This window comes from Panthera onca, chromosome B1 (assembly GCF_046562875.1).
Source record: "Panthera onca isolate mPanOnc1 chromosome B1, mPanOnc1 haplotype 2, whole genome shotgun sequence".
NCBI lineage: Eukaryota > Metazoa > Chordata > Mammalia > Carnivora > Felidae > Panthera > Panthera onca.
In genome coordinates this window covers 13,797,442-13,818,037 of record NC_138342.1, presented here as the reverse complement: position 1 = coordinate 13,818,037, position 20,596 = coordinate 13,797,442, and the positions used below count along the sequence as shown (strand labels likewise).

At 35.7% G+C, this 20,596-nt stretch overlaps 1 protein-coding gene across 1 annotated transcript in view; it reads right to left on the bottom strand.

Annotated features, from left to right (window-relative positions):
- NCAPG (non-SMC condensin I complex subunit G) overlaps positions 1–20,596 on the bottom strand; it is a 46,054-nt gene that overhangs the window by 2,114 nt on the left and 23,344 nt on the right. The window contains exons 14-20 of the mRNA XM_060655362.3: positions 15,727–15,954; positions 6,163–6,344; positions 5,725–5,899; positions 2,887–3,048; positions 2,280–2,418; positions 1,796–1,882; positions 305–374 (exon numbers count right to left, since the gene is read on the bottom strand). Of these exons, the coding sequence (XP_060511345.1) occupies positions 305–374; positions 1,796–1,882; positions 2,280–2,418; positions 2,887–3,048; positions 5,725–5,899; positions 6,163–6,344; positions 15,727–15,954 (1,043 nt within the window). The remainder of the gene's footprint in view (positions 1–304; positions 375–1,795; positions 1,883–2,279; positions 2,419–2,886; positions 3,049–5,724; positions 5,900–6,162; positions 6,345–15,726; positions 15,955–20,596) is intronic.

Sequence of the window (20,596 nt, the reverse complement as noted above, 5' to 3'; positions counted from 1 at the left end):
ATCCAATCACATAATCAGAAGTATACATGGAAATATAAATTGAAAGGATGTATTAAAGATGACCACCTAGGACTAGGAGCCATCCCAGTAGGAAAAGCACACAGCCATGGGAGGTCAAATGCCCTTGATAATGGAATTTGAGATTTGAGATATATATCTCCAAGACCTCGCTATTTACAGTTTCCACTGAGTATTGTGTTACACACTGAGCTTTTCACAGTGGAAGGAAACTACATTTTTTTTCTTTTTCTAGACCAAAAAAAAAAAAAAAGGCCTCTACATTTTCTAGATGTGCGTGGCATACCTTTCAGAGTCAACCTGAGCAGTATGGTGTCTCCTGTTCATCCTAGCTGAAGCTGTCACTTTTCTCTGTCCTTAAAGAAAGTATATAATTCATTATTAAAATTTATTACCATTTCTGGGCTACTCAAATCCTTTCTTTTCCCTCTACAACACATTTCCTCCTAGATTCCAGCCATTTATTCATTTTTTTGGTAAGCTTGGATAATAGGCAAGGGAAAATATGGAAATCAAATTATAAGGAGGCAAATTTTAAATATATTTGAGAGAAAGAAGAATGTGAAAAATAAGCTATATAAACAGAAGTACTTCTATTACGGCTATAGCCTAAGACATATGGAGAAACATGAATATTAAGATTAGAAAAGTAGGGTAAGCCCAGAAAGGCTTAAGCCCATAACAGGTCCGAAAGAAAGAGAATTTAGTGGCTTGTAAAATATTCAGACGTATACATGGCCAATTCAAATACGTGTTCTAAAACATTTTTCAGTGTAAAAACTAGACCTTTTAACAATATGCTGAAGATTGCAAAAATTCCACTTGCTAGAAATTTGTAAGGTTAAGAAGACAAAGCTTATTAGCCTGTGATGCTCCTCAATTATGATAAGAATCTGATCACTCAGTATGAGTATTTGGTTGAAATTTATACACCCTATTTATTCATGTTTTTCTCCAAAACCTTACATATTTGCTTATAATACAGCTAGCCCCGAGAAAACATCCAACAATATGGGACTACTTTGGAACAACACCCAACAATAAGCATTTAAATAACTGATTGGCTACAAAAATATTATGGCCAGATTCCATTTAGAAAAAAAATTAAATCTGCATAGGAAAGGGTCTCAAAATTGTTTTGTTTTTTTTTTTTAAGAATTCAAATGGTTGGTTCATGGGTGGGATTATTAGTGTTCTTTATATTAGTTTGCTGCATGTATTTTCTGATTCTTCTGTAATAAGCATGAACTGCTTTTGTAATAATAATAAAATAATAAAAAGATCTTGAATTTCAGATTTTTTCCAAGTGATCCCTTGATAGTCAACATTTACTTTATTCCAACAAAGGCCCTATTGTTGGATATTCCTTGGGAAATAAATTATGTTGAGAAATTATGAAATAAAATGGGAAAAAGGAAAACAGAAGCCCTATAGGGAAAAAAGGACAAAACTACTTAACATATAAGGATAGAATACAAACAACTGCTAACATAAAATCATCAATGATCATTTGATAAAAAAAATTTTAATTTGACCCAAATAGTCCTTTACAATATGATACACCGCATCCTATCTCTTTCAGTCAAAAGCACTTGGAGCAACACTGATATAATCTTTCAGACATGGAGCAAAACCTAATATCCACTGAGAGAACTGAAAATAAAGTTAAGGATATCTGAGACATTTAAAAATCTCTATCAATAAGGAAACTTGCAAAATGAGTATTTCATTGGAAAACAAAATTGCAAAGTTTTATTATACTCAATCCATACACTACCTCTGTTAGTCTTCTGCTGAGTGGATTTTGATGCTCCCGTTGCTTTTACATCCCTGAGAGGGGTTCGATATGCTTCTTTACGATTTTCTAGTAAAGGAAATAATACAACAATGTAAATCTTAAAAAGCTTAATTAATTACTTTAAATGGTCTTTCCAAATCAATTTTTCATAAAACAGAAATGACAACCAGTACAATTAATAGCTACTGAAAATGAAAAGTATCATAAACCAGTTTCAAAAAGAATGTGAATACTGTAAAGTAAGCAAACAAAACCCCTAAGATAGTACGCAGTCATGTGGTGAAAAACATACACACTAAAAAAACGAAGTAGAATAAACACTTATCAGTAATTTGTTTTCCAGGGGAATTAGAAAATTTTTTCTTTCGTTTCTGAAATCGAACCACATGCTAGAGGAGAAAAAATGTGCTTCAGTAAAGACGAAAAGGAGAGAATATAAATACACAGGTTAGTATGTTATTACCATCTTCAATTTGAAAACCAGTCATATTCATGTTGGCATCCTGTGCTGCTACCACTTGGTCACCATACTCTTTATTTCCTTTTTCTAACTGAATCTTGATTTTCTCCAGAGCTCTCAGACATGTCCTATCTTTTACTTCCTATAATAGAAAACATTATTAACACTTTTTTTAATACAGCATTTCCTAATCTCTCAAAAAGCTACATACTGTTATTCAGTAGTTTAAAAACATGTTAGGGACGCCTGGGTGGCTCAGTCAGTTAAGCGTCCGACTTTGGCTCAGGTCATGATCTCACAGTTCGTGGGTTCAAGTCTCATGTCACGCTCCTTGCAGACAGCTTGGAGCCTGGGGCCTGCTTCAGATTCTGTGTCTCCCTCTCTCTCTGCCCCTCCTCCAGCTCATACTCCCTCCCTCTCCTTCTCTCTCTCAAAAATAAATAACCATTAAAAAAATTTTTTTTAAATTCTATTAAATTTATGAAGGAAACATTTACTTCAAATGAGCAGACACAGTTTGCCAACGTATGTATAATTTAATACAAGCACATAAAGTCTACTTTGATAAAAAAAATTTATGCACGTTAAGAGTAATTAGAAACTACTTTACCTCCAGCATCTCATTCAACAGAAACAAAAGATCTTGAGCAAGATTGCTACTGAGTTCTAAAGAACTCAAGGCTTTCGTATAGACCCGAATTTCTGGTGAACATGGACATGTTAAGATCTCATTGCAAATTTTTATAGCCAAATTGTCATGAACTGTTAAGGCCTAGAAGATCAAGAGAAAAAGCTTTGTAAATGCAAAATGGTATCATTACAATATAGTTCCCTACACATCTAACAAGCATTTCCAACTAATTATCTTGCCATAATCCCAAATGCAAAATTTCTGAAACCAAATTTAACATATTCCTTGCAAACTGAACTGCCCCTCGCCCCTTTTTCTAGAAGATGCTGTGGTACAGGATCGAGATCTGCCCCCTTCACAACTAAAGCATTCATCCTCCAGCTACTATGAGTTCTGGAGGCTAAAAGTTCCCACGTGCAGAACTGATCCAGGCTGAAGACAGTGGGGCCCTGCCACATTCTTAGTTCACATTCAGTGGCTGGAAGATGTACAGGTACAACAGCTCAGCCTTGTCTCAATTCTGGACAACTCAAAGGACTATCCCAGTTCTAGAACTACCTATGGGATGAGTTGGGACTTTAAGACTTCATGACAGTTCAACTTCTTTCTCTCCCCCAACCTACTTCCCTCACTTTCACATTAAAAGATGTCAACACCTTCTTCGAGGTCTTCTGTAACCCATACTGGGTTATCTGGGACTCCATCTTCCTTGCCTCTCCAAGCTCTTTCTTCATGGCTTTTATACCCATAATCTTCTTCCATCTCAGCTTCTATTCTTTCTACTTTCTATTACTACTATTATTTTCCTGTAAGCTTTTATCTCTTAATTATATAGATTTCCAACTACTCTCTTTGATAATACTCTATTCTTCTCACCAATTCACCTTATGTAACAATACTGACCACCAACTTCATCTTTCTATTAGGTAACTTTCATCCCATTAAGCCTTTTAATAATATACCCTGCGTTGTTACGGCAAATACAGCCAACTCCAAATTCCCTACCTTAATGTTCTGCCTTCAACAGGGCCATTCTGGTCCTCAGGCAGAATGATTCTTCCCTAGTTCTCCTGTAGGACTTGCACAACCAGCTTCATTTAATCACTTCTACCGAAAGTCTTTTTCTCTCTACCCAAACCACTCCCCAAATCCCAACAAGACTTCACTGAATTTTACTAGTAATGCTGTACTCATCACTCCTAAAACATGAACCCTGCCTTCTAAAGTCGTAAAGGACTTAGAGCTCTATCACCACCCTGATTATATTTTGCCTTAACATTCATTGTAATCTTCTTTCTAATCACTTGTAACATAATGACTTGAAAGCGGTATGCAAACACTAAATATCAATTAAAATAAAAAAGCAATACTTTCAACTTAATTAGTTGGCATCTGAAATCATTAATAACACGTTAATTTTCAACATGATAAGTTTGATTAAATGACTTATTCAAGGAGTGGGACACCTGGGTGGTTCAGTCAGTTAAGCATCTGACTCTTGGTTTCAGCTCAGGTCATGATCTCACAGTTTGTGAGATGGAGCCCCACATCGGGCTCTGCACTGATGGCATCGAGCCTGCTTGGGATTCTCTCTCTTTCTCTCTCTCTCTCTCTCTCCCCCTCCTCTGCTCACACTCTATCTGTCTCAAAATAAATAAAACAAAAATTTTAAAAATAATATTAAAGGATTAAAAACCCAGCTTAAGTTTAAACTATGGGACAGTTTGCAGTTCAATTATCTTCTCTGAATTAAAAACAAAAATAAGGGAGCCTGCGTGGCTCAGTTGAGCATCTGACTCTTGATTTCAGCTATGGTCATGATTCCAGGGTCATGGCATCATGGCCCACATCAGGCTTGGGATTCTCTCTCCTTCTGCCCCTCTCCCCCATTCATACTCTCTCTAAAAAAAAAAAAAATGAAAATAAAAATTTAAATAAGCTTGAGGTGACCTTCATTCTTTGAATTCTTCCTTGTCTCAGAAACAGATAAGATAATGTTTGAAGACTCGATCTGAGTCCTAGATAAACAGGACATTTTCAGAATGTTTAAAAGCCAGCACTATAGTAGTCAGGAGGGGGTAGTGAGAGAGATGAAATTTTGGCAAATTCTTTTCAGGAGCAAAATATTAGCACTTACTACTTCTATCTTTATAGGATTACGACTATTCCCAAAAGGTCTTTTTTTCTTCAGTTTTTTTTATAAGTTTATTTATTCATTTTGAGAGAGACAGAGAGAATGAATGGGGGAGGGCGAAAAGAGAGGGAGAGAATCCCAAGCAGGCTCCTCACTGTCAGTGTGGAGCCTGATGTAGAGCTCAAACTCATGAAACAGGAGATCATGACCTGAGCTGAAACCAAGAGTTGGACGCTTATTAACCCACTGAACCACCCAGGGCACCCCAGCAAAAGGTCTTTTTCTTCCTTTGTGTTATGTGCCACCATATAGACCAGAAATCTCTAGAGGCACCTGGGCGGCTCAGCTGGTTAAGCATCTGCCTTCAGCTCGAGTCATGATCTCATGGTTCGTGGGTTCAAGCCCCACATCAGGTTCTGTGCTGAGAGCTCAGAGCCTGGAGCCTGCTTCAGATTCTGTGTTTCCTTCTTTGCCCCTCCCCTGCTCATTCTCTGCCTCTAAAAAATAAATAAATGCTAAAAAAAAAAAAAAAAAAAAAAAAAAAAAAATAGAAAAAAGAAATCTCAAGATCAAAATGTGGCTTCTATTTCAAAGAACATAAAAGAAAAGATTATTTTACCAAAACAACAGTGACCTGCATGATAGTTATCATCCTTACCATCCATAGGCCAACTTTCACCCACCTGATAATCTTGTGAATTTTTGGCCTGAGGATTTAATCCACTTGGTCTTGTCAAATCTACAAGTAACTCAGCAACATTAGTGATATCTATTTCAGCTAAGGGAGAAGATGCAGGGGCACTGGCCAGTGTTTGCAAAGTTGGAAGAAAGGCTTCTTCAAAACATTCTTGATTAGTCCTATTGAAAAATAATTCGGAAGTATGTTGGCAAAGAAAAGGCATGTGATCCTCAAAAAAAAAAATGTATAAAATTCACCCCATTAAGATACAGTATATTTTCATCTAGGAAACAAATAATTGAGGTAAATAAAATCTAAGTAAGTTATCCTCATTTTCATCACTAACCACTGAAGAAAAACAAAATTATATTACAGATATGACTCATGGGGAGCCTGAATTTAACTTCAAGTCAGATTCTGATTTATCCGTTTAACTAAATACCTGCTCGCATAAGCAAACATGGGGAAGAACACGCCCAGGCAATGTCGAAGTCGAACATCCTCTTCAGTCACAGGATTGTACCATAACAAGATAAGGCGAGAAAGAATCCTGCTGCTGACCAAAAGCCCTGAGAACATCAGCTTGGCTAATCCTTCTGCAGCTCCTGTTCTGAGTTCAGACACCTAATAAAAATGACTTTTATTAAAAGAAATATTTTTATTTGTATCTCCTTTTTAAGCCTTACATAATGTAGCCTGTCCTACAATATTTTTCTATGAATTATCAAAAAATCACTCATACTATGTATTTGTTAAAGACACAGAAAAAGATTTTGTATCTTCCTTTTAGGTCAAGGCTATGCGACAAATTATTAGTCTAGCTAAGAAAACTTCAATTCCCTTAAAATTCTTTGGAAGAACCAAAAGGTCTTTTAAACACTGTGAAACCAAAAGTCAAAACGTTATGTATTACATGCTTATCATGATGTAGTATCTAGAAAACACTCACTAATGATCCCTGCCATCAGAGGAAGGTGGCCTGTAAATGGAAGCTCAGAGGTAGGAGTGGCACTGTGTCGGAATGAAGGGGAAATGTGAACAGAAGCTGTACTGGTAGAAAAAGACATTTCTAGAATTAGTAACCAAAACACTCTTAAGACAAGGAAATGGAAAAGATATAGAGATATTCAAATGGAGGTACAGGCATAAAAGAGGGATAACAAAAAATACTAATTATTGAGACTGAATGAAAGTCGAGCCTTTGACACTTCCCAGAGGCATGATCCTGTGCATATGAACTTTGCACTCCACTTTTTTCATATAAAAAGAGGATAATAAAATTACAGTTACAAGGACAAAGAAATACTACAAATAAAACTCTTCATAAGTACTAGCCACATAGTAAATCCTCAACAAATATCAGTTATTATTTATTATCACTGATGAACAGTAAGGTTTGCTCAGTGAACACATTACAGAGATCTTAAAACTCAGGTGAAAAAACTCAACCGCCCTGAGGAAGGATATGGAACCGATGAAGGTTTTTGAAACGATGGAGAAATAAGATTTAAATGAGGTTTCAGGAAAATCATCTTTAGATTATAATCTACGAATGTAAAACAAATCTAAACTAGGAAGAATTAAAAAGAAAAAAATGGAACGAGCAAATATAAGAACTATTTCAAAAAAAACTCAAAAGTAAGATTTAGAGGTCAATAAGATTAATAAGTGCTAAGGCACTAGCATGTGCTTTCCACACACTAACTCATTTAGGGCTCACAACCTGAAAGGGCAGAGACTTTGTTCCACACAGCACCGTACTCTCCAGAACATACAGTGACTAGCACATTACTAACCCTCAAGTATTTGTTGACTTATTTAAAGAACCATCCACTGAATAGATATCATTATCCCCACTTTACAGATGAGGAAAAAGACCAGAGACCATAAACACCTTATTGAAGATTTACACATATGCAACCAGAACACAAATCTACAAGTCTACAACTCCAAAGGCTGCATGCATGCTCCCCATCTTTTTAAAATGTTAAACTACGGGGTTGCCTGGGTAGCTCAGTTGGTTAAAGATCCAACTCTTAGTTTCGGCTCAGGTTGATCTCATGGTTCGTGAGATCAAGCCCGGCATCGGGCTCTGCACTGACCACACCGACACTGCTTGGGATTCTCTCTCTCTGCCCCTCTCCCTCACTCACGCTGTCTCTCTCTCCCTGAAAAATAAATAAATAAAATGTTAAACTATGACATAGCTTCCTCATAGCAACTGTAATCCATCTGAAGTTCAATGTCAGAATTTTGAAATGGGACAGAACTTTATGTCTTTAAAAGACTTTTAAATGTTAAAAGATTCTTATTATGGACCAGAGGACAATGAAGTAAATCCAGAATTTTTTTTAGTGTTGATGACAAAAATAAAGTCAAAATCACAGAATCAAGTTTATCCAGAAAGAGATTAAGGTGCCAGTACTATTTTAAAAAAAAACAAAAAAAAAGATTAATTCCTTCATTGTCACACTATTGAATATTGTTCAATAGTTTTCCTACCAATGCAATGTCACCAAGCCCACAGCACTGGATATTTCCCAACAGGAAATCAGTATGTCACTTGAGTATTAACTCAAAATTTAAAAAGCCAACATCAGCCTTTTGATTGGTGAATTTAATTTACTTACACTTAAATTACTGACAAGGACTGACAACTGCCATTTTGCAATCAAAATGTATTTAGTCAAAAACTTTTAACAAAGGGTAATAAATTCTGATATTAAAAAGGTTAATTCATCAAAAAAGAGGAAAAAAAAAAAGAGAATTAGAAGTATAGACATAACAAATAACAGAGCCTCCAAATACATAAGCAAGCACTGACAGAAATGCAGAAAGGAATAGCTCAACAGTAATAATTAAAGAGCTTTCTGTAATGGACAGAACACCCGGACAGGTCAACAGGGAAACAGAGGGCTCAAACAACACTACAGATCAACCAGACCTACCACACACGTATTCACTCCACCTTACTATAGCGGAATGTATTTTCTTCTCAAGTGCACATGGACTATCCTCATGGACAGACACCATGTTAGGCCAAAACAACTCTAAATAAATTTAAAAGAATGAAAACATTGAAATTTCTTCTCAAACCACAACAGAATACACCTAGAAAGCAGTAACAGAAGGAAACTGTAAAATTCACAAACGTGCCAACAATACACTCTTTTCACACACCAATGATCAAAGAAGACATCAAAAGGGAATTTAGAAAATACTTAGAGATGAACTAAAATGAAAATACAAAAAACTAAAGCTTACAAAGTGCAACAAAAGCAGTGCACACACAGGGCCATTTATAGCAGTAAATGCTTACACTAAAAAAAAAAAAAGAAAGAAAGAAAGAAAGGAGCCACCTGGGTGGCTGAGTCAGTTAAGTGTCTAACTTTTGATTTTGGCTCAGGTCATGATCTCACGGATCACGGGTTAGAGTCTGGTGTCAGGCTCTGTGAAGACAGAATCTGTTTGGGATTCTCTTTCTCCCCCTCTCTCTGCCCCTCACCCACTCGCACACGAAAGCACGTGCACTCTCTCTCAAAATAAAAAACTTAAAAAAAAAAAAAAAAAAGAAGATGCAAACCACTGAAATCAGAAATAAAAGCAGGAACGTTACAGCTGAACTTATACTAATAAAAAGAATTATAAGAAAATACTATGCGCTGACCACCAAAATATTAAAAAACTTAGATGAAATGGACAATTTCCTAAAATTTACTCAGTAAAAAACAAGATCCAAATAGCCCTCTAATAATACCCAGAGTAAGTAATTCATAGAAACCTCCCCAAGAGAAAAGTCCAACACTAGATGTCTTTACAGGTAAATCCCCACCAAGCAGTTAAAGAAGAATTAACACCAATCTTCTCACAGTCTTCCAATAAATACAAGAGGAGCAAACAATTCCCAACTCAATAAATGAAGTCAGTATTACCCTAACACCAAAGCCTGGCAAAGACAATGCAAGACAGCTACAGTCCAATTTCCCTTATGAATACAGACACAAAAACATTCAACAAAATGCTACCAAACAAACAACATATTAAAAAGATTATACACCGGGGCGCCTGGGTGGCTCAGTCGGTTAAGCATCCGACTTCGGCTCAGGTCATGATCTCGTGGTCTGTGAGTTCGAGCCCCGCGTCGGGCTCTGTGCTGACAGCTCAGAGCCTGAAGCCTGCTTCGGATTCTGTGTCTCCCTCTCTCTCTGACCCTCCCCCGTTCATGCTCTGTCTCTGACTCAAAAATAAATAAACATTAAAAAAAATTAAAAAAAATAAAATAAAATAAAAGATTATACACCATAACCAAGTGGGATTTTTCCCAAGAATACAAGGGTCATTCAACAGAAGAAAATCAAGCAATGTAATATATATATCAATAAAGGAACAAAAACCCACATGAGCATCTCAACTGATGTAGAAACATGCTTTCATGATAAAAACAAAACAAAGAAAAAAAAGAGTAGAAAGAAACTCTCAAAATGATAAAGATCATTTATGATGAATCCACATCATACTCAATAGTTAAAGACTGAAGAAGTTCCCCTAACATCAGAGACAAAACAAAGATGCTTGTTTTCATTTTTGTTTTGCTTTCAGAGAGAGGGAGTAGGTGAAGGAGGTAGAGGGAGAGAAAGAGAGAATCTTAAGCATGCTGCACACTCAGCAAGGAGTCCAACATGAGGCTCAGTCCCATTACACTGGGATCATGACCTGAGCCGAAATCAAAAGTCAGATGCTCAACTGACTGAGCCACCCAGAAACGCCAAAAGATGCTTGTTTTAACCCCTGCTGCTCCACAGTGTACTGGAGGTTCCAGTTAGAACCATCAGGCAAAGAAAGAAGTGCGAGATGCAGGAGAGAAGAATCAAAGGAAAACACTTCAAAAGAGAAGGGCTGGAGAAGGTGCAAGGCCTTAGGACAAGTTTACAAAGCCTCAGCTAGGCTTGTAATGAATGCCTAGAGCCATTAACATTGTCCAGGGCTGGATCCTCCTTCACACCTGACCCTTCCTAGTGTTATAGAAACCAATTAACTCGTAATTCAACCTTGAAAAGCTAAACCATTAGATTGATTAACACACTTGCTTAGCTGACTTTATGCACATAGTCTTTAGCAATTATCCTAATAAAAAGAAGCTTCATTCTGGAGGGGCCTCATTCCGACTTGAGTATGTGGATGTTCACTTAACTGCACTTTGTTTGCAGACTCATCATTTGCGACTCCAGCCATACTCCCTGCAACAGAAAGGAAAAAAGGAAAACGGGAAAAGGAAAGAAAGAAAGAAAGAAAGAAAGAAAGAAAGAAAGAAAGAGAAAGAAAGAAAAAGAAAGAAAGAAAGAAAAGAAAGAAAAGAAAGGAAAGAAAGGAAAGAAGGAAGAGAAATAAAAGACATATGAACTGGAAAGGGAAGAACTGAAACAATGTCTCTTCACAGATGACATGATCCTATACAGAGAAAATCCCAAAGAATTCACACACAAAAAAACTACAGGAGTTTAATACGTAAATGGAGTAAAGTTGAAAACCAAATCAAATAAACACATAAAAAACCCAATTGAGTTTCTATACAAAATCAATGAGCCATCCAAAAAGCAAATTAAGAAAACAATACCATTTACAATAGCATGCAAATACATAAGAATAAATTTAACCAAGAAAATTAAAGAGTTATACCTTGAAAACTACAAACCACTCTGAAAGTAATTAAATTTCTGAAAGAAATTAAAGATGACCTAAATAAATGGAAAGACATCCAAGTTTATGGACTGTAAGATTTTAACATTATTAAGATAGCATTACTATCCAGTGCAATCTACATATTCAATGCAAGCCCTATCAAAATTCTAGTGGACTTTTTTGCAGAAATGGAAAAACTAATCCTCAAATTCATAAAGAACTGCAAAGGACCCGAAATAGCCAAACAATACTGAACATAATGAACAAAGTTGGAGGACTCAACTCCCCAATTTCAAAACTTATTATGAAGTTAAACCAATTAAAACAGTCTGGTACTGGCAAAGGACACACACAGGGAATGGAATATAATTGAGAGTCCAGAAATAAACTCACACACCTAGGTCAGCTGATTCTCCACAAAGGTGCCAAAACAATTCAGTGGGAAAAGAAGAGTCTCTTCAACTAACACAAACTGCATGTCCACAAGCAAAACAATGAAACTGGACTTCTACCTAAAACCATGTGGAAATATTATTTGAAAATGCATCAAAGACCTAAATATAAAAAGCTAAAAAAGTAAAACTCTTAGAAGAAAATACAGAAACAAATCTCCATGACTTGGATTTAGCAATATATTCTTAGATATGACATCAAAAAACACATAAGCAATAAAAGGAAAAAATACATAAATTAGTCTATCAAAATTAAAAATGTTTTCTATATCTAAGGACATTATTAAGAAAGTGAAAAGATAATGTATATGGAGAAAATATTTGCATATCATATATTTGATAAGGATCTACTACTCAGAATATATGAAGAAACTCAAAAAGCACAACCCAACTTAAAACTGGGAAAAGGATTTGAAGACATTTTTCCAAACAAGACATACAAATAGGTAACAAGCACATAAAGATACTCATTAATCATTAGGGAAATGCGATTCAAAACCATTTGAGGTATCTTTTTAATCTACTAAAATGGTTAAAAAAAAAAAACTTTACTGGAAAATAGTAAGTGTTGATATGAATGTGGAAAAACTGAAATCATTTAACGATGTTGATAAAAATGTAAAATGGTTTGGCTGCTGTGAAATAGTTTGGCAGGTCCTCAAAAAAGTTAAAGAAATTATCACATGAAACCATAAAACTCCTAGAAGAAAACATAAGAGGTAAGCTCCCTGACATAAATCTTGGTGATTTTTTGGATTTGACAACAAAAGCAAAGACAACATAAGCAAAATAAACAAGCTGGACTACATCAAACTGGAAAGCTCTACAAAGCAGCGGAAACCATTAACAAAATGAAAAGGCAACCTCAAAATGCAAGAAAATATTTGCAAACTATGTATTTGATAAGGGATTAATATTCAAAATATATAGGAACTCCTATAACTCAATAGCAAAAAACCACCAAAGAATCCAATTAAAATACAAATCAAAACTACAATGAGAAAGCACCTCACACCTGAAAGCACCTCACACCTGACAGAATGGCTAAAATCAACAACACAAGAAACAACAGGTGTTGGCAAGGATGTGGAGAAAGGGGAACCCTCTTACACTGTTGGTGGGAATGCAAACTGCTGTAGCCACTCTGGAAAACAGTGTGGAGGTTCCTTAAAAAGTTAAAAATAGAATTACCCTGCAATCGAGCAATTGCACTACTAGGTATTTATCCAAGAAATACAAAAATACTAATTCAAAGAGATACATGCAACCCGATGTTTACAGCAACATTATCAACAATACCAATTACGGAAACAGTCCAAGTGTCCATTGACTGATGAATGGATAAAGAAGAGGTGGGTATATATATTTTTATTCAGCCATAAAAAATAAAATCTTGCCATTTGTAACAACATGGATGGATCTAGAGAGTATTATGCTAAGCGAAATAAGTTAAAGACACTCATATGTGGACTATAAGAAACAAAACAAATAAGGCGGGGGGGGGGGGGGGGGGGGGGGGCAGAGGGAAAGGTAAAGCCAGAAACAGACTCTAACTATTCAGAACAAACTGATGGTCACCAGAGGGGAGGTAGGTGAGAGGAAAGGTTAAATAAGTGATGGGGATTAAGGAGGACACTTGTTGTGATGAGCATTGGTTGTTGTATGGAAGTGTTGAATAACTATATTGTACACCTAAAACTAATATTATTGTATGTTAACTAACTGGAATTTAAATAAAAACTTAAAAAAAATGTGCAGAGGAACTGAAATGACATTTTTCCAAAAACAACACAGAAATAGCCAACAGGAAGATGAAAAAGTGCTTAACATCACTAATCTTTGAGGAAATGCAAACCAAAACTACAATGCAATATCACTTCACACTGTTTGAATCAACAAAAAGAAGCTAAGTACTGGTGAGGATGTAGAGAAAAGGGATGTTTTGTGCCCTGCTGGTGGGAATATAAACTGGTGCAGCCACTACAGAAAACAATATGAAGTTTCCTCAAAAAAATTAAAAATAGAACTATCATATGGTCGAGCAATTCCACTTCTTGATACATATATCCAAAGGAAGTGCAAACAGAATCTCAAAGAGAGATCTGCACTCCCATGTTCATTGTAGCATTATTTACAATAGCCAAGATATGGAAACAACCTAAGTGTCCATCAATGGGTGAATGGATGAAGGTGTGGTATAGATGCATATACAACAGAATATATTTGGAGGTAAAAAAGAAGGAAATCCTGCCATCTGCAACATGGAGAGTCCTTCAGGATGCTGTGCTAAGTGAAATAGCCAGACAAAGATAACTACTGTATGGTATCACTTTATATGTAGAATCTTAAAAAAAAAAAAAAGTCAGACTCATAGAAATAGAGTAGAAAAGTAGTTGCCAGGACTGGTGGCAGGGTTGGGAGGAGATACAGAGACATTGGTAAAAGCATACAAACTTTCAGTTGTAAGTTCTTAAAAAATTAGAATTAAAATTAAAAAATTCTGAAGACCTAATGTAAAACATGGTGACTACAGTTGATAACGCTGTATTGTATAAATGAATTTTGCTACTAGGAGAGTAGAAATGTTCTCACATTCTGAATAAGTAGATAAATATGTGAATTGTTGGAATGTCAATTAACTAGATTGGGAGTAAATCATTAAAAAAAAAAAAAATCACCAATATGACCTAGTAAACCCCTCCTAGATATATACCCCAAAAACAGAAAATACATATCCGTGCATGTTCACAATAGCACTATACGCAATAGCCAAAACGTGGAAACAGCCCAAATATCTTTCAATGGATGAGTGGCTAAACAAATTGTGGTACATACATAAAATGATAGATTGTTCTACCATAAGAAGGAATAAAGTACCAATACAAACTACAACATGGAGGAGCCTTGAAAATAAGCTAAATGAAAGAAAGTAGACACAGTCATATACTATATAATTAATTCCATTTATATGAAACATCTAGAATAGTTAAATCCATGGAAACAAAATGCATATTGGTGACTGTCAGGAACTGGCAGGAGGGGAAATAGGGAGCAATTGCTCAATGGATCCAGTTTCCTTTTAGGATAATGAAAATGTTTTTAAAAATTGGACAGAGGTGGCAGTTGTATTACCTTGTGGATGTACTAAACACCATTGTCCACTTTAAAATTGTTGTATCAGTTGAAATATCAATTTCACCTCAATAAAAAAATATTAAAAAGTTTATTTATATATGCTATAAAAATGTAGTTCAAGGGTACCTTAAGGAAAAGGGTCTAATCCCATACTCTGTCTCAGACCTTCCACTGACCCAACATAAAATTACTTTAAATTATTTCTTAAGACTCTTGGGGGAAAAACTTTAAGTCATAAAACACAAAGACAGGGGAAAAGATGGGAAAAAAAAAACCAGAACCCCCTCTAATAGTCATTTTTGTTTATACTTCAAAACTCTGCAAGGGCGCCTGGGTAGCTCAGTCGGTTAAGCATCTGACTTTGGCTCAGGTCATGATGTCACATGGTTCGTGAGTTGGGAGTCCTGCGTTGGGTTCTGTGCTGACAGCTCAGAGCCTGGAGCCTGGTTCAGATTCTGTGCCTCCCTCTCTCTCTGCCCCTCCCCAGCTTGCATTCTGTCTCTCTCTCTCTCTCTCAAAAATAAACATTAAAAAAAAATTTTTTTTTTAAACTCTGCACTTGCAATCAATCTGAGGGTGAGAAACGAGGTCTATCAGTATTGGAAGTGGGATTGATTACATTTAAAAGGCAAAAGTTTTAAACGGCCAAATTTAAGCTTCAGCCTAAAAGAAATAAAGAGTATAAATATATACACAATAAAAAGAAATTTCATAATAACAGGGCTATGATCATTTCTTACCTCACTATCTAAGAAATCAGAAAGGAGTTTCAGAACATTCTTGGCTGTAGCAGTCTCTTCTTCAGCTTCTTTTACCTCTTGGTCTCCATCAGTGTTTATTTCTGCATGTTCACTTTGAAGGGCTTTGATTTTTTTAGTTTTAAAAGGTTCAATCCCAAATGTCATCAGTTGGTCAAAGATTGCCTTTAAAGCACTTATTTTTATTGTCACATCATCAATTTGCAAAACCTAAATTAAAATATCCCCCACCAAAAAAAGTAAATTTGGTAAAGTTTTCAGTCTGTTTATACTGCATAAAATTAACATGCACCTTATTTTCTTAGTCTAATTTCAACAGTCAAGTCCACATGAAATACCATTTTTCAAAAATTAAAATTTCCATTTTAAAGTTAATATTTTTATTTCTACCATAACATTTTTCACATAAATAAATAAATAAAATTATTCGAGAGAGAGAGAGAGTGCGCGTGTAAGTTGGGAATAAGGGCAGAGGCAGAGAGAGAATCTTAAGCAAGCTCCACACTTAGTATGGAACCCAACAACCCTGGGATCGTGACCTGAGCCGAAATCAAGAGTCAGATGCTTAACTGACTGGGCTACCCGGCACCCGGTACCATAACATTTAGACTTCTATTTCATCCAGAAAAAGTTCACCTTCAGTACAAACTTCCTAGAACTAGAGTCAGGCTGTATTATTGTTCCTTTTATTTGAAAATGAATGGGGCACCTGGATGGCTCGGTCGGTTAAGCATCCAACTCCTGGTTTCAGCTCAGGTCACAAGCTCATGGTTCCTGAGTTCAAGCCCCACATCAGGCTCCATGCTGACAGTGCAGAGCCTGCTTGGGATTCTCTCTCCCCACTTCCCCCACCTGCTCTCTCTGGCTCTCAAAATTAAACTTAAAAAAAAAAAATTTTTTTAAAAAGAATGAATATATTATATTCACTATGATTTTCTTCTAAGATCTAGAAAAAGAGTTTAATTACATTGAAATTGTTTTGGGCCACCTATTAAGACAAAAACATTACATTCCAACCAATGAAAAGCATTCATTAAAAACATCAGTACTCTTAGTACTATTCTAGGTTATCAAGCTTCACTAAAGATAAAATTTTCTCTTATTAGCTCAATAAATTCAGAATTCATTAAAAGTGAATTCAGTTCTCAATGAACTGGACTCCTTTATAAAAGGAAGTGAACCTTATAAAACCCATTGGTTTGTAGGAGTCTGTCCTAAGTTAAGAACACTGATTTCCTATATACCAAATTTCAAAGCCATGAAAAAGAACCGAATATTTCTATTACGAAGAGATTAATTATATTCCTTACTGCCCTTAAGTTGTGGACACTGATAAATTATTTGGCTACATGGCTTAGCCTTTCTTTAGAATGAATGAAAATTACCTGCATGTTGGTCAAGTTAGTGAACTGAGAAAAATAGCTCAAAACTTTGAAAGAAATTTCAAGACTGTATCTATTATGGTAAGACCAACATATTTGCCAAAGCCAAATATAGTTTTCTTGACTGTTCTCTACAAATTCTAAACATGATACTCTTTCAGCAGTAACTTTGTTTTCCCTGCCCTTCTCAGTCCCTTACTGGCTAGCAATAGCTCTCAATACTGAATATTTATCTAAGAAAGACTTTAAAATGAAATAATCTCCCTCTCCCACCTAACAAGTGTATATATATGTCTTCAATCAATTTTTATTACTAAAACCTGATTTAAAAAAGAACTGATTTCTTACTCCCAAAACACAGCTATTTTCCCTTAATCTAAAATCTTCTAACAATAGCCCTAAGAATAATTTTATAAATATAAACAATTGAATTTATTCAGTGGTTAACTACTTTTGATCATGACCCACTTTAAGGACCTGATAAAGAGTTTAAAACCCCACCCCAGAAAAACATACAAAACAACAGGGGCGCCTGAGTGGCTCAGTTGGTTAAGCGTACGACTTCGGCTCAGGTCATAATCTCACAGTTTGTGAGGTTCGAGCCCCGCATCAGGCTCTGGACTGACAGCTCAGAGCCTGGAGCCTGCTTCAGATTCTGTGTCTCCCTCTGTCTGCCCCTCCACCGATTGCACTCTGTCTCTTGCATTGTCTCAAAAATACACAAACATAAAAAAATAAAAATAAAAAAATATAGGCAAAATCATACATATAATTTATTTTACTGCATTTGAAACTTTTATCATTCACATTTTTAATTTACAAAAAATTATACCTATTTTTAAGGCAAATATTAATAGCTAGTCCTTGAAAAAAGTTTAGAGATCACAGCTATTTATACTTTAAAAAAAAAAAAAAGGCAAACTTTACTTCATTAAAACTTTAATTCCATGACAAGGCTGCTATTCTGTTGACTGGCTTGATTTGGAAGAGAGTAAAATTGTGGAATGGTCTTCATAAAAAACATCATTTATCTTTCACACCTGCCTCATTTTGACAATTCCTTTCTACTACAGAAAATTACATATATAAATACAAACAGTAACAAGCTCTCTCTGTCAAGTGGAAGATGAGGTAGTATTAAATACTTCAGAATGGTCCAGGCCACTCTTAAGCATTACATTCATACTGCATTTCTTTGGACTAAAATGACCACAGCACTTATTACTGATATTATGCCAGCAAAAATTAAAAGGATCAAAATCCACATTTCATCTTTAAAGGTTAACTGAACTTAATTATTTTCTGGGAAAGTTCTATGGTATTTCCTTTGCTGCAATACTAGAAATTTTATATAACTGTCTACCTTCAATCTTCTCTATCAGACTTCCAGCCTGACTACAACTTATAATTTTTCAGCAGCATTCTTAATGGTATACAGAATATCTTAATGTTTTATCCCATTTTTAGAACAACAACAAAAAAAATACACTTAACTAGACATAAATGAATCGTTCACTATCAAACATTCTAATAAGATTTTTCTTCCACGTTAAAAAAAAAAAAAAAAAGTAATGACCACGGGTCAATCTAGTACAAGATCCATCTTCTAGGAAGACAGGAAAGTAGAGAGTTTATTGTACACTAATTTCTTAGTAAAATCTCTTTGAAAATACAGGATTTTATTCCCTGGGTACCTATAAAGCCATAAAATTTCACAATAGTAAACAAGACTTTCTTGAGAATTACTAGCAGAACCACTGATGCCAATACCTGCTGATGTAAAAAGAATGTCTCACTATACATGGAGATTCACTCTGCATGTTGGAGCAAAACCAGATATATGGCCAAGCACTAAAAATGATTCATCTGAACAAAGTACCAATATTTTTCTTTCAGTTTCTTTGAGAAAGGAACTTCACATCATTTTAAATACTGACATTTCAAGTTTCCAAAAGGACCTAACAATAACAGAAATGTTCCTGTGACAACAGTAGCATAGGATGATAAATAGAAACAAAACAGCAACAGTAATTTCATCACTGCATTAAATAAATTGATCAGATGCCAAACGTTCCAAAAAAAGAAACTAGAACAAAACTCTGAAATTTCTTATGACTGTCTTTTGACGTAAGTACAATTTTAATTTTCTTCCTTTGATACAAGCCACAAACAATTTGACCATTTCCAGAACACATGACTTCCCCAAGTTCTCTTTAATTGTATACTTTCTTTTTCCTGGTAATGTGATTGCAACATTAAAGGATGCTCCAAGATAAGGGTTTCTTGCTGAGGGAATATTCTATTATTGGTGGAGTTCAGTCTTTTAAAATAATCTTTTCATGAAAATGACGATCTGTGTTGTCACATGTTATTTTCAAATTGAGCACACAAAGTATTCCCATTTAACCTGTTGGCAAGCAATCTGCACTAAAATTCCTCGCAATTTTTTATACCATTTGGCAACACCAGATGCTACATTAATCACATCGTCTTTTTATATGGGAAATGGAGGGAGGTGTATTTTTGAAGTTAAGCCAGGCCCAAACGTTAAAGACAGATGTCCAAGGGAGTCATACTCCACTGGTACACTCGATGCCACCCCTTCTTGTCTACCCAATAGCACTCTAGCAACTGCCTTCTCTTCCCTATATTATCAATTTTTTCCTCTCACTAGGCCATTGTCCTTAGTATTACAAACATACTGTAACTTTCTCAACCTTAAAAAAAAATTGAAACCAAAAATATTTTGGGGCGCCAAGGTGGCTCTGTTGGTTAAACGTCCAACTCTTGGTTTCAAATCAGGTCACAATCTCACAGTTTGTAGGATCCAGCCCTGCATCAGGCTCTGTGTTGACAGAGCAGGGCCTGCTTAGGATTCTCTCTCCCTCTTCTCTCTGTACCTCCCATGCTCACGTGCATGCTCTCTCTCTCAAAATAAATAAACTTAAAAAAAAAACAAACAAACCCACCTCTTCTTTTTATCCCATATCCTTCTCTTGCTACCTCCCCATTTCTATTAGTCCTAACAAAAACAAAACCTTGAAAGAGTAGTCTACACTGGCTATCTCCAATTCCCCTCTCATAATTCTCTCTTCAGCCCACTCCTATGAAACTTTAACCTCCATATAAGCTACGCTCATGAAAGTCACCAAATATTTCCTTATTTGCCCCAAATGGGCACTTATAAATCCTTATCAACCTGTCACCAGCAATAGACAGTTAGGTGATGCTAGCCCTTGGAAAATAACATCTTCACTTGCCTTCTAGGACATCACATTCTCCCCTTACTGTCCACTTCACCTTGGTCTTTACTGGTTCCTCTTTATCTCCCCTTCCTTTAAATGTTACCTAAGCCCTAGGGAACTACAACGGCAAGACTGCTACTCATTCTACATTCATCCCTCAGGTAACATCCAGTCTCTAAGCATTGGATACTATTATAAAGACTTAGATCCCTCTCTCCAACTCGC